The sequence below is a fragment of the Cnephaeus nilssonii genome (genome assembly GCF_951640355.1).
Source record: "Cnephaeus nilssonii genome assembly, chromosome: 14".
Lineage (NCBI taxonomy): Eukaryota > Metazoa > Chordata > Mammalia > Chiroptera > Vespertilionidae > Cnephaeus > Cnephaeus nilssonii.
Genome location: NC_137085.1, coordinates 5,976,073 through 5,988,392, shown reverse-complemented (window position 1 = coordinate 5,988,392; position 12,320 = coordinate 5,976,073). Strand labels below are relative to the sequence as shown.

At 48.3% G+C, this 12,320-nt stretch overlaps 1 protein-coding gene across 2 annotated transcripts in view; it reads left to right on the top strand.

The window, feature by feature from the left end:
• Positions 1 to 5,544: 5,544 nt before the first annotated feature.
• The window catches only part of STXBP1 (syntaxin binding protein 1), a 48,361-nt gene continuing 41,585 nt past the window's right edge, over positions 5,545 to 12,320 (top strand). For both annotated transcript variants that reach the window (XM_079790622.1, XM_079790623.1), the window contains exon 1: positions 5,545 to 5,761. In XM_079790622.1, coding sequence (XP_079646748.1) covers positions 5,725 to 5,761 — 37 coding nt within the window. In that variant the 5' untranslated portion in view covers positions 5,545 to 5,724. The remainder of the gene's footprint in view (positions 5,762 to 12,320) is intronic.

The following is a 12,320-nucleotide window of genomic DNA, read 5'->3' as shown; positions in this document are numbered from 1 at the left end:
GCTTTGGAGGAAGGCTCAGGCTCTCCTGGCCTGGCACGTGGTTGTCCCTGAGCTGTTCACCTGCCTTATTATTGGTTTGGGACAACACCTGGGCATGTGTCTTCTCTGGCTCCTGCTAGGTCTCCTCCTTCGGCTTCTCTGAGCCCTGGGCCAGGTCCGTGTGCAGCTCTGCAGTAAAGGACACCAGTTCTCCTGCAGGTCACCTGTGTCGTTGAGGCTGGAGAGGGTGAGAGACACAAGTGTCCTTGCTCTCCCCCCGCCCATGTCCATCTCTCCTTTCCAACTACCGGCAGGTGCAGAGGCCTTGCACAGTCTGTTCCACCAGCACCCACAATTGCATGGGGTCTAGTCCCTGTTCCCAACCCCGTATCTTATATCACTCATAGTGGTCCTGCTTCTCTGAATCAAACACACACACCACATTTAAAATTATTTTTTAAAGGGTATTTTTATTGATTTCAGAGAGGGAGGGAGAGGGAGAGAGAGATAGAAACATCAATGATGAGAGAGTGTCAGTGATTGGCTGCCTCCTGCACGCCCCACACTGGCAACTCCTGCATGTGCCCTGACCGGGAATCGAACCATGATCTCCTGGTTCATAGGTCGACGCTTAACCACTGAACCACGCGGCCGGGCTGTCCATTTCCCTTCTATCTCCTTCTGGGCTCTGCTCCCTTCACTCAGCCTTAAACTGGGGTGCTTCTCAGGGCCCTTCACATGACCCTCAGCTCCCAGGTCATCTCAGTCACTCTTCCTGGTGTCATCCATGTCCTAAGTGCTGACAGGAAGGCCCAGATCTGGCTACTGACTTGGAACTCCTATCCAACCACTTCTTAATGAAGCCCAGCCTGCCTGTCCCCTTTAAAATACAAGTTGTCCAACCCCCTAGTCCTGATCGCCTTACCTATTATTACCACAGCACTTAACACCCTCTAACATACGATATAATTTAGCATTTACTTATTCATTGTCTTTCCCCCTCTACAATGTCAGCTTTTTATCCACAGGGAATTGTCTCTTTTGTTCATTGCTCTATCTCCAGTGCCTGTCACATAGTAGGTGCTTAATAAATATTGCTGAGTTACTGAATGCCACCACACTTTGCCTGTGCCAGAGGTTCCCAAACACGGCAGCCCTTCTCAGTAATTTTTTCACAGTCCTTGACCCAAATGAAAACCAATCAGCTCTGCTTAGTAAGTAGTTAGGACCTAACAACTTAGTAACCATTTGAAAAAAATAATACCACAGATTGAAAAAGTATGTTAAATATAATTCTTTTTTTTAAATATATTTTTATTGATTTCAGAGAGAAAGGGAGAAGGAGAGAGAGACAGAAACATCAATGATGAGAGAGAATCATTGATCTGCTGCCTCCTGCACGCCCCACACTGGGGATCCAGCCCGCAACCTAGGTATGTGCCCTTGGCCGGAATTGAACCTGGGATTCTTGGGTCCACAGGCCGACGCTCTATCCACTGAGCCAAACCGGCTAGGGCATAAATATAATTCTTAATTAATCACCATTACCGACTAATGGGATGTGTACACCTTCTCAGACCTTGGGAGCACCTGAGACAGCACACATTCACAAGAGCCTATGCTCTTTCCTTTGAGTGGATTTGATCTTCTCTTTCTTCTCAGCCTCTGGGCTCAGCTCAAATGCCACGTCTCCCGTGAAGCTTTCTGGCCAAGCTGGCCGGAAACAGAACACACCTGAACAAAACCATTTCCCCAGTTGGAACGAAAACTCCCTCTGGGATTCCACAACAATTTAATGTGTGAAAGGCATGAATTGTTCTCTGATAGCCAAAGTGTAAAAAATGCCATATTTCTTAATTTTTCAAAATTGAATAAAACCAGCTGTAAGTCCCCACTGTCTGAGGTCTCTGAGACTTGCACTATCTGGCATTTGGGGGTGACTCCCTCCTTGGTCTTGGGCATGTCCCAGGGCTCTGGGGCTGTCACAGTCCCCTCAAAACCGAGCTGCCCGCATCAGCTGTCCTCCGAGGCTTCCACTGCATTTGCTCTTCAGTCCATTCGAAAGCAGCTGGCCACCCTGGCCGGTGTGGCTCAGTGGACAGAGCGTCGGCCTGTGGACTGAAGGGTCCCAGGTTCGATTCCGGTCAAGAGCACATGCCCGGGGTTGTGGGCTCGATCCTCATAAATATTATCTTGTTGAACTCTTTAAAAAAACTGCTCCTAAAAGAATGTAGCAGAATCTCAAGACCCAGCAGCCAAGGAAAGGGGTGAAGATGAACACGAAAAAAATGCAACCGCTGCTGCTACTTAAGAGTAGAAGAGAGGGAGGTGCAAGCCCCAGAGTGTCAGAGAAGAGGCCCTGGGGGGGGGGGGCGGGGGGGGCAGGGAGAGGAAGCCAGTGGGTCCGCGGTATCAGTAGGTCTGATGGAGGCAACTGCACCCGGTTACTGCTGTCTCCCTAGGGTCTACCCCATTGCCTACTCTGGCTCGCTGTTCCTCTCTCTCCATTCTCAGTCCCTCCAGGCTGCTCCCTGCTTCTCTGGTCTGAGCCCAGCTTCTTCCTGCTCCTCTCCGCATCCGTCTTCCCACCTGCGTGACAACTGGCGCAGTGGCCAACCCCTCACGTGACCCGTGCGTGCATCACAGGACTCTTCCCACCCCCAGCAACTGGCCAGCACCCGGCTCTGCAGAGGCAGCAGGCCGCGCATGCGCAGCAGCAGGTGCACCTGCGCGCCGGGCAGGCGGGACGGAGGACCAGCCCTGAGCATCCCGCGAACACAGCCCCTGTCCCACTCCCAGGCTGGGCCGGGCTGGGGTGGTGGACCCGCTTGGGTCCGGACTCCCGAGGGATTCTGGCTGTCGTTGCTGATGCGCTCCCAGCAAGCTGTTCACACAGCCAAACCTCTCCTTAGGCCAAGGCCCTGGGGCTGCGCCTGGGCGCTGGACGTTGTCCCCTGAGCATCAGGACGTCAGAGAGAGCGGGGGACCCGGGTCTGCACTTACAGCCGTGTGACCTTGGGCGAGTGACGCACCTCCCTGCGCCCCAGGAAAATGGGGTAATGATAGCCATAGTGAGAATTCAGTGAAAATTCATGAGAGTCCTTTGCGAGGTGTCTGGCATGAATCAAATGCATATGCAAATAAAGAATACAGAGCACAGGGCACTGTGCAATGACTGAGGGAGGATTTTACCACCTGGGGAGTGAGGCCCTGAGCTCCGTTGTCTCTGTTTCAGAGATGGAGAAACCAAGGCTCAGAGATGTCGGAGATCTCCAATCAGGTCTTGGATTCCACGTCCAGAGAAATTCCAATCCGCCTCCTCAGTCAGGGGTTCTGGAGTGGGCTCAGTCTATCAACCTTCTGCTCTTTCAATCCTCCTATTTAAAATAACATCCGTTCTAAGTACTGCCATTCCCAGTGAACATTTCAGGTACACTTCGCAGGAAGAGGTTTCTTTTTTGTATCTGCTCCTGTAGAAACGAAGGAGCTGCCGTATTTTATTTGCCCTGACTTTGAGGAGGCCTCAGGCAGATCCACCCACTAGTCCTGGAGCTCTGCAGCGAGGTCTGCCCCTGGGGGCTGTTCTTTCACCCTGCCCCTTGGACTCTCTGCCCCCCTCTCTGTTCCTATGGTCTCTGTACCTTCCATATATCTGCCTAGGACACTCTCCCAGTTTCCTCTTGCTGCCTTTTACTCATTTCAGGGAGCCTGTGCGGACTGTCCCCCTCCTCCCCCACTGGGTCAGGTGCCCTGTCCTTCACTCTCACAACCCCTTGTCCTTCTGCTCCAGCAATAATTAGAATAGTAGCTCAGCGCTGCATGTGACTTCTTGATTCCTGTCTAGAACCCCAGCTCCTTGAGGGCCGTCTCTGCTGACTTGAGCCATCTGGCCAAGGAGGGAGCACGTGGCATCACAGATGCATCTTAAGTCCCCTCACATTGGCAAACTATCCCCTCCTTCTCCAAATGCACAGAAGCTATCAGTATCTTCCCTGGGTAAAAGGGTGAGCCCAGACATAGAGGTGACAGGTGAATACTTTCTCCGAGAAGCCGTATGAGGGTTCTGTTGGGGTATATTGGGGCAGCAATGTCAACCCTTCACGCCCTGGGGCTGGTGCTTGAACTAGGACATGTGGCCTCCTGTCCTCACTGTTCACTGCATGACCATGGGAAATTGTTCCTTTAGGCCTCGGCTTCTTTACTTGTGGCTCATGTAAAATAAGGGTTCAGAATTCAGATTTAGAATTGGATCTTTCCTTTGTCACTTACACAAAGTACTTATCTTCTCTGAATTTCAAGTTTCTCACCTGTAAAACATTACATTTCTTTTTTTGGTGTGTGTGTGTTTTTTGTTAATCCCCACCTGGGAATATTTTTTCCAGTGATTTTTGGGGAAAGTGGAAGGGAGCGGGAGAGACAGAGAGAGAAACATCGATGTGAGAGAGACACATCAACTGGTTGCCTCCTGCACTTGGCTAGGGCTTCTTAATATTATTAAGAAAAAGACCCAGCTCAGAGAGCTGTTTCAAAAACTTCATGAATGAGTACTTATTAATTTTACGACTACTAGCTCAGTCCTGTCCTTTTTTATTTTTAATCGGGCTCTACTCTATTTGTTGTTGTTTAAAGCCAAAGGTGAGCCCTGTCCCATATTTCAAAAGTAATAGCTCCCAACGAAGACATTCCAGCAAACACTGACCAGGGACCACTTAGATAAAGGTGGACTTCAAGAAGGAGATACTAAGACTAAGAGTAGTCCTACAGCATATTCTTATCTGACTTGGGATTTAAAATTTTTTTTAAACTTTGAGTGCCCAAAAACTAGGATCTGAGTCAGGCTTATACATGGCTGTAGCTCCAATGTCCAGAATAGCGGCTTACATACAGTAGTGAGATAACAATAAATATTTGCTAATGAATAATATACAGCCTGAGAGCCAAGTCTAGTGCTCAGATCTCCGAGCCTCAGTTTGTGTTTTTCATCTGAAAGTGGAGATTAAAAACAATGCCCAGTTAGTATGAGAGTTTAATGAGATGATGCGTGTCAGGGGCTTAACGTGGAGCTGGACACCTAACAGGTCAGTGAAAGGTGGATGTATGAATAGATACCCAGAGAGAGATGGTGTCAGTAAACATGCTATGGCTGTGGCTGGGAGTGGGCACCGCTACTGAGAGATGGAGCCTCGGAGCTCCTTTTTGGGCAGGGGAGAATGAAATGCTACCAAAAGGAGGGAAGACAGGACCATAGCTGGACCTCAGGGAGATGGAGAGTGTCAGTAGCCTGTGGCCAGGGACTCAGGTGCAGAGGCAGCCGAGGGGACGCTAGGACCCGGAGCTCGGGGAGCGTGCGGTAGCCGGGGGCGCGCGGCGCGTGAGGCGAGGGGGAGGGCGCGGCTCCCGCTCCAGCCAGAGGCCGCCTCGCGCCCAGCCGCATCTCGGCGGGCGGGGCCGAGCCCTCGGGCCGCAGTGCGATTGGCGCAGCCGCGTGGGTGACGCAGACGGCTGGCGCGAAACCCCGCCCCTGCCGGCCCCGCCCCGGCCCCGCCCCCGCGCGCTCACGCCGGCGGGTCGGCAGCCTCGCTCTGACTGGAGCGGCGCCCCCGCGCGGAGTCCGAGCGTCAGTCGGTCCCGAGAGCGGCTTTGGGGCGGCAGGCTGCGGCCGGCGGTGCGCGCCGACCCGGGGAGCCGGCGGGGTCCGCGGGCGTCGCGTGAGGAGGCTCGCAGCCCGAAGACTCGCGCAGCGCGATGGCACCCATCGGCCTCAAAGCCGTGGTCGGAGAGAGTAAGTGGAATCGGGGTCTTCCCCGCGGGCGGGGCTGCGGCTGCCCGGTAGGAGCCCGGCGCCGTACCTGCCCACCGCCCCGGCCTGCGGGCTGGCTGCTCGCCCCGCCCGGCCGGGGGCTTGTGGCCGGGAGGGCTCCGTTATTCCGGCACCGCCCTCCGAGGGCAGTCCCTCCGGCCTCCTGCGGCCCGCGTCCGCTTCCCTGCTCCCCCAGCTCTCCCCATCCCCTTCCTCACCCTGCCCCTCCCTCCCCTCTGCACCCCACTCTCCCCTCCGCCCATCCCTCCCCTGGATCCCCATCCCTTCATCCCCATCCCTCTCTAGCCTCCACCCCCATTTCTCTCCTCTTCACTCCTCCATTCCTTTCTCCTCCCTCTTCACCCCGGCCCCCATCCCTCCCCTTCACCTCGCCTTTACCCTCTGCTGTTCATCACCCTCCCCTTCTGCACCTCATCACCCTCCCTGGCACCCCATTCTTCACCCCATCACCTTCCCCATCTCCCTACTCCCCTTCCTTGCTTTCTTTATTCCCTAAGCCCCCTGATTCCACTCCCCTTTCTTGCTCCAGTCCCTCCTTCTCTCCCACCCTCCTTCGTGAATCGTGACGAGCGAAATCCCGGCCTGTGTCCTCCACCTCCCCCGCCCCCCCCCTCTTCCTCCTCCTTCCCGGGGAGCCGGAGCCGCGGTTCCCGCTGCAGGGACCCACCTGGGAGCGGCTCCGCGCGCCCAGCCCGGGCCACTCCTGGGAGCCGGAGGGAAGCGTTCCCCAAAGGCTTGGCTCTGCGGGGCCGAGGCCACCTCTCTCCTCCTCCGCTTCCCGGGTCTCGGTTTCAAGGGCGGGATCCGATCAGGGTCCGGAGCCCCCCTAAATCACACCAGCGGCGAGGAAAGCGGTCTGTGCGGCGGGAGGAGTGGCCCAGCTCAGCACCGCAGTCTGCAGTCTCCCTGTTTGCACGACTCAGCCCTGGCTCGGCTGCACGGTTCGGGCTGTTCCAGCCTCCATTGCAGGGAGGAAATGGTTGTTTATGCGTTTGGATGAAAGGCTCTAAGTCAATGGGTTTTTAAAAAACGGATGGTGGTGAGTGCGGAGCGAGGGCTGACGTTGGTTATATTTGGAAAACGGAGTCCTCGGTGCTGAGATTGGTGCTGTGTAGACAAACAGTGCCTCTTCAGGATTTGGGCTATTTCTTTGAACAAAAACTGTGTAAGGATTGCTGTGGGATTTGCTGCCTCTTTTGGAATTAAGAGAACGTTAAAACTGGGCTTTTCTCTGGAGGAGAGGATAAGAAAGGACATAGAATAAAAATGGTGGAGATTCGTTTCCCTTCCAATGGTTCTCTCCTGTTGCAGCACACATTCTCCTCTACGTCAGAAGAAAACTGTTACAAAACTGAACCCCAAACGAGCAAGTTTTTTTTAAGTGCCCACTATAATACCTGCCTTCCCCTTGCAGTAAATGTGAATCAAGGTGTTTAGGGCTGGAAGGATCATAGGGATCCTGTAATGTCAACCCTCATTTTAGCTGTTGGGGGAGGGCGCAATGGAGGCTCAGAGTAGTTAAGTGACTTGCCAAAATCAGTGTTAATTAATTTTTAAAACTCGGTGTCTATTTCCTTGCAACATGAGTAAAAAAATAACTTTCTTCCTAATTCCAGATATACCATTTACTTCCAGTGCCCTTTATAAAGTGTTATGGGCCCTGGGCAGGTAGCTCAGTTGGTTATAGCATAGTCCCAACACACCAAGGTTATGGGTTCAATCCCTAGCCAGGGCACATATAAGAATCAACTAATGAATGCATAAATAAGTGAGACAACAAATTGATGTTCCTCTCTCTCTCTCTCTCTCTCTCTCTCTCTCTCTCTCTCTTCTCTTTATATCCCCCCTTCCTTTCTCTAAAATCAGTCGATAAAATAAGTGTTATGGAATATGGAATAGGAAGAATGTGAATGTTACATTACATTCTTTCAAATGTTTTGAATAATGTGTGTTTAAAACAAAATCCTTAAGTATTACAGAAATCAGGGTTTTGCATCCTTGCCACTTGCCAAGACCTTGTTCATGCAGGTGGCTCCTTAGTCCTCCCCTCCCCTTCTTTTTTAGAAGCAAGCATAAAGGTAAAAATAAATCAATATCTAATATGGCCAAAATTTCTTTTCTGAAATAAAGCAAAGCCACCTTTTATGAAAATAAAACCAAACGAATTTTACATATAGTTGGGAATGTGTGAACAATGTTCTATTCCTTTAACAATTGAGTTAGGTATACATTTTGGAAATATTATTGTAATTCTTTGGCAATAACAAGGTTAACGCTGGCTCCTAATTTTGGATGGGGTTTCTAGCTTCCCCTTTTTCCTCTAAAAATAAAAGTGAAATAAAGGTGTGTTTTTTTTAAATACACAAATGCACCACTTTATTTATTTTTTAAAATAAATTTTTATTGATTTCGGAGAGGAAGGGAGAGGGAGAGAGAGATAGAAACATCAATGATGAGAGAGAATCATTGATTGGCTGCCTCCTGCACGCCCCCTACTGGGGATCGAGCCCACAACCCGGGCATGTGCCCTTGACTGGAATCGAACCCGGGACCCTTCAGTCCCCAGGCCGACGCTCTATCCACTGAACCAAACCAGCTAGGACAAAATGCACCACTTTAAATGTCATTGTCAAGCCTGGCCTCCCAATATAAGTTAAAAACTCATGGTCACTGTTTATCATATTTCCTCATTAATTTTCTTATAGGACTTAAATGATCTGAAGTGATCTTCAGTGTTTTGTTTGTTTGTATATGTTTGATTGTTTCATTCACTTGGAATGTCCAGTAGAGCAGGGTCTCTATCTCACAGGTTCCCCACTGTATCCCCTGCCAAGCTTGGTGGCTGGCTCATAGTCGGCAGTCAGTGAATACTGACTGACTGAATGAATGAAGGATACGATGGAGAGTAAAATAAATGCAGTTTTGGCTTCTTGTCTCATCTTTCTGAGTTGAGTTTTGGAATGGCAGTAGGTACAGGCACAACAAAAGTAGAGGAGATGGGTCAACTTTAGTTGTTCACTCAGTAAATAAAAGTTTGTTCAGAGCCTGTGAGGAATTATAGGGGAATGAAAGGTGATAGCATATGGGGCACTGTCTTACTGTGTGACAGGCTGAGACAGTCCTGAATTCGGAGGTGCTTTCCCTGCCCCAGGTTTTCCCTGCCACTTCCCAACACACTTAGGCTATACTCTGTATTGCACTTCTTTGTGTTGGTCTTGCCCAACTAGACCAGAAGTTTCTTTCTTTCTTTTTTCTTTTTGTTAATCCTCATCTGAGGATATTTTCCCATTGATTTTTAGAGAGAGTAGAAGGGAGGGGAAGAGACAGAGAGAGAAACATGGATGTGAGGGAGACACATCGATTGACTGCCTCCCTCAAGTGCCAACCAGGGCCCGACTAGGGCCTGGGATGGACCAGGGCCGGGGATTGAGCCTGCAACCAAGGTATGTGCCCTTGACTGGAATCGAACCTGGGACCCTTCAGTCCTTGGGAGGCTGACGTTCTATTCTGTGAGCCAGAACGGCTAGGGCATGACCTTGCCTTATTTTTATGTCTATCTTTAGGGTTGTTTATTAGGTCTTGGTACTCAGTAAATATTGAATGAATGACTTAATCTGATGTGTAGCAGATCAGAGAATGGGCTCTGGAAACAGACTACTGGGATAAATCCTGATCTACCACTTATTAGCTGTGTGACTTTTGCAAATAATGGAACCTTTTTGTGCCTCAAATTCTTTATCTACAAAATGGGTAATAACAGCACCTACATTGTGGGGTTCTATAGTATTAAATGCTATAATGCAGGTATAGCATTTAGCATAGTTCTTGGCGTGCAATAAATTCAGTAAATATTATCATCATGAAAATACACAAAGAGGGTCAGTAGGAGTGTTACAGTCTCTTACACACTGCCTCTATCCTGTGGGGCCCGAGTTTTGGGGGAGAAAGTAGAGTTTCGAATATACTTCTTGAAAAGGTACAAATGAACTGGAAAATGGAAGAATGGACCTGAAGAACATATGGACGATTTGTAATCTGACCCAATTTCTTTTCCCAGTCCTACTAATTTATTTACATTTCCCCCCATAAATGTTGTTTTCTTCTGCTTGCTATAACGAGATTGTAAGAGAAAGGACAGTGACATCTTTTGTGGAATTTTTAGATATTTTTTATGTTAATAGATTATGTTTCAATTATATAAATCCATGTTGTTTTAATTCAATTATATAATCCAGAGTTTATTCCTGTTCCCTGAAGTTTTGTCAGTGTGTTACAAAGATGCAAGAATTACAAAATGTACTGTTTGTTTTTCTTTTTTTAAATCATTTTACTTTTAAAAAATATATATTTTTTTTATTTCAGAGAGGAAGGTAGAGGGAGAGAGAGATAGAAACATCAATGAAGAGAGGGAATCATTGATTGGCTGCCTCCTGCACACCCACCACTGGGGATTGAGCCCGAAACCTAGGCATGTGCCCTTGACCGGAATCAAACCCGGAACCATTCAGTCCTCAGGCCGGCGCTCTATCCACTGAGCCAAACCAGCTAGGGCCTGTTTGTTTTTCTTGTTGTTTCCTAGCTATTTGCAGTTTCCCTTCATATTTGCTTATCAGAATCATATTTTTTTGGAAAAGAATGTAGTTGCCATGTGTACATTAAACATATACCTTTTTCAGATGGGGCCATGATTCATAGGATGTGTCACAGTTGAGAAGACACCTCGATAGAAGCAGTCTTCATTCATTTCTTATACTTTTTTTTTTTTAAGAAACAGAAAGTGTATTTTGAACTATATTAAGTATATGTTGCATTTTTTCCATTTTAAAATTAAGGTATAATTTACACACAGTAAAATTCACCCGTTTTAGTGAACAGTTCTTCAAATTTCAGCCATTACACACTCATGGAACCACCACCATTACACACTCATGGAACCACCACCATTACACACTCATGGAACCACCACCATTACACACTCATGTAACCACCACCATAGGTGACGAAGAACACAGAGCGGAGAACCCGAGGACAGACTGCTGTCTACACACCCCGAAGCTGACAAATGTCTCTGAGCCTCACCAGGCACATGGCAGAAACCCAGTAAACCCAGGGCATCCACATTGCCATCAAGAATGGATCTGAGCCCTAGCCAGTTTCTCAGTGGTTAGTGTCAGCCTGCAGACTGAAGGGTCTCAGGTTCGATTCCGATCAATGGCATGTACCTTGCTCGGTTGCAGGCTCGATCCCCAGCCCCCATAGAGGCATGTCTCTCACATTGATGTTACTCTCTCTTGTCTCTCCCCCTTCATTCCACTCTCTCTAAAAATCAATGGAAAAATGTCCTCGGGTAAGGATTAACTGGAAAAAAAAAAGGAATTACAAAGGAATGATACAGAGCACTATATGATTACTTATAACAGGGAGGCTTGGCAGAAGACAGGAGATTAGAGAAAGCTTCCCTACGGAAGTGACATTTAAACGACTTGCTTTTAGTTCCAGTTTGCTGAGTTTTTGTTTTTAAAATCAGAATTAACTACTTTTTCAGTTTCTTTAGAGATCCTATAGTTTTAAATTTTTAATATAATAATGGAATAGAATTAATTCTAATATTGATCATTACACTTCTTAAATAAACTTTACTTGATAGTTATGTATTGTTTTTGTTTTGTTTTGTTTTTTAATATATTTTATTGATTTTTTACAGAGAGGAAGGGAGAGAGACAGAGAGTTAGGAACATCAATGAGAGAGAAGCATCGATCAGCTGCCTCCTGCACACCCCCCACTGGGGATGTGCCCGCAACCAAGGCACATGCCCCTGACCGGAATCGAACCTGGGACCCTTCAGTCCCCAGGCCGATGCTCTATCCAGTGAGCCAAACCAGCTAGGGCTTGTTTTTGTGTGTTTTTTTCTTTCTGTATTATTAAATTTTACTCTTTATTTTTGCATCTATATTCATTAACATTTGAGCCTTCTTGTTCTTTGAGCATTCCAAGGATGGTCCCATCTCAGGGCTTTGTCTTTGCTGTTCCTTGTGTCTGAAATGTTCTTCCTTCAGACGTCTGCATGCTTGTTTCCTTAATTCCTGTAGGTCTCTGATCAAACACCACCTCACCAATGAGGTCTTGTTTGAGTACTTTATTTTATTTTATTTTTTTAATCCTAGCCTGAGGATATTTTTCCATTGATTTTTAGAGAGAATGGAAGAGAGAGGGAAAGACAGAGAGAAATATCGATGTGAGAGAAACACATTGATTGGTTGCCTCGTGCAAGTGCCCTGACCAGGACCTGGGCCAAGATGGAGCCTGCAATTGCGGTATGTGCCCTTTAAATTGAATGGACCCCAGAATGGAACTCGGGACCCTTCCGTCCGCAGGCCGACGCTTAGTCTATCCACTGAGCCAAACCGGCTAGGGCTTGAGTACTTTATATAAAATGGCAACTTGCCTTGATTTTCCTATCCCTTACCATGTTGAATTGTCAAATCTCACATTTCATTCTCACTGGTTTGTTTGTTGATC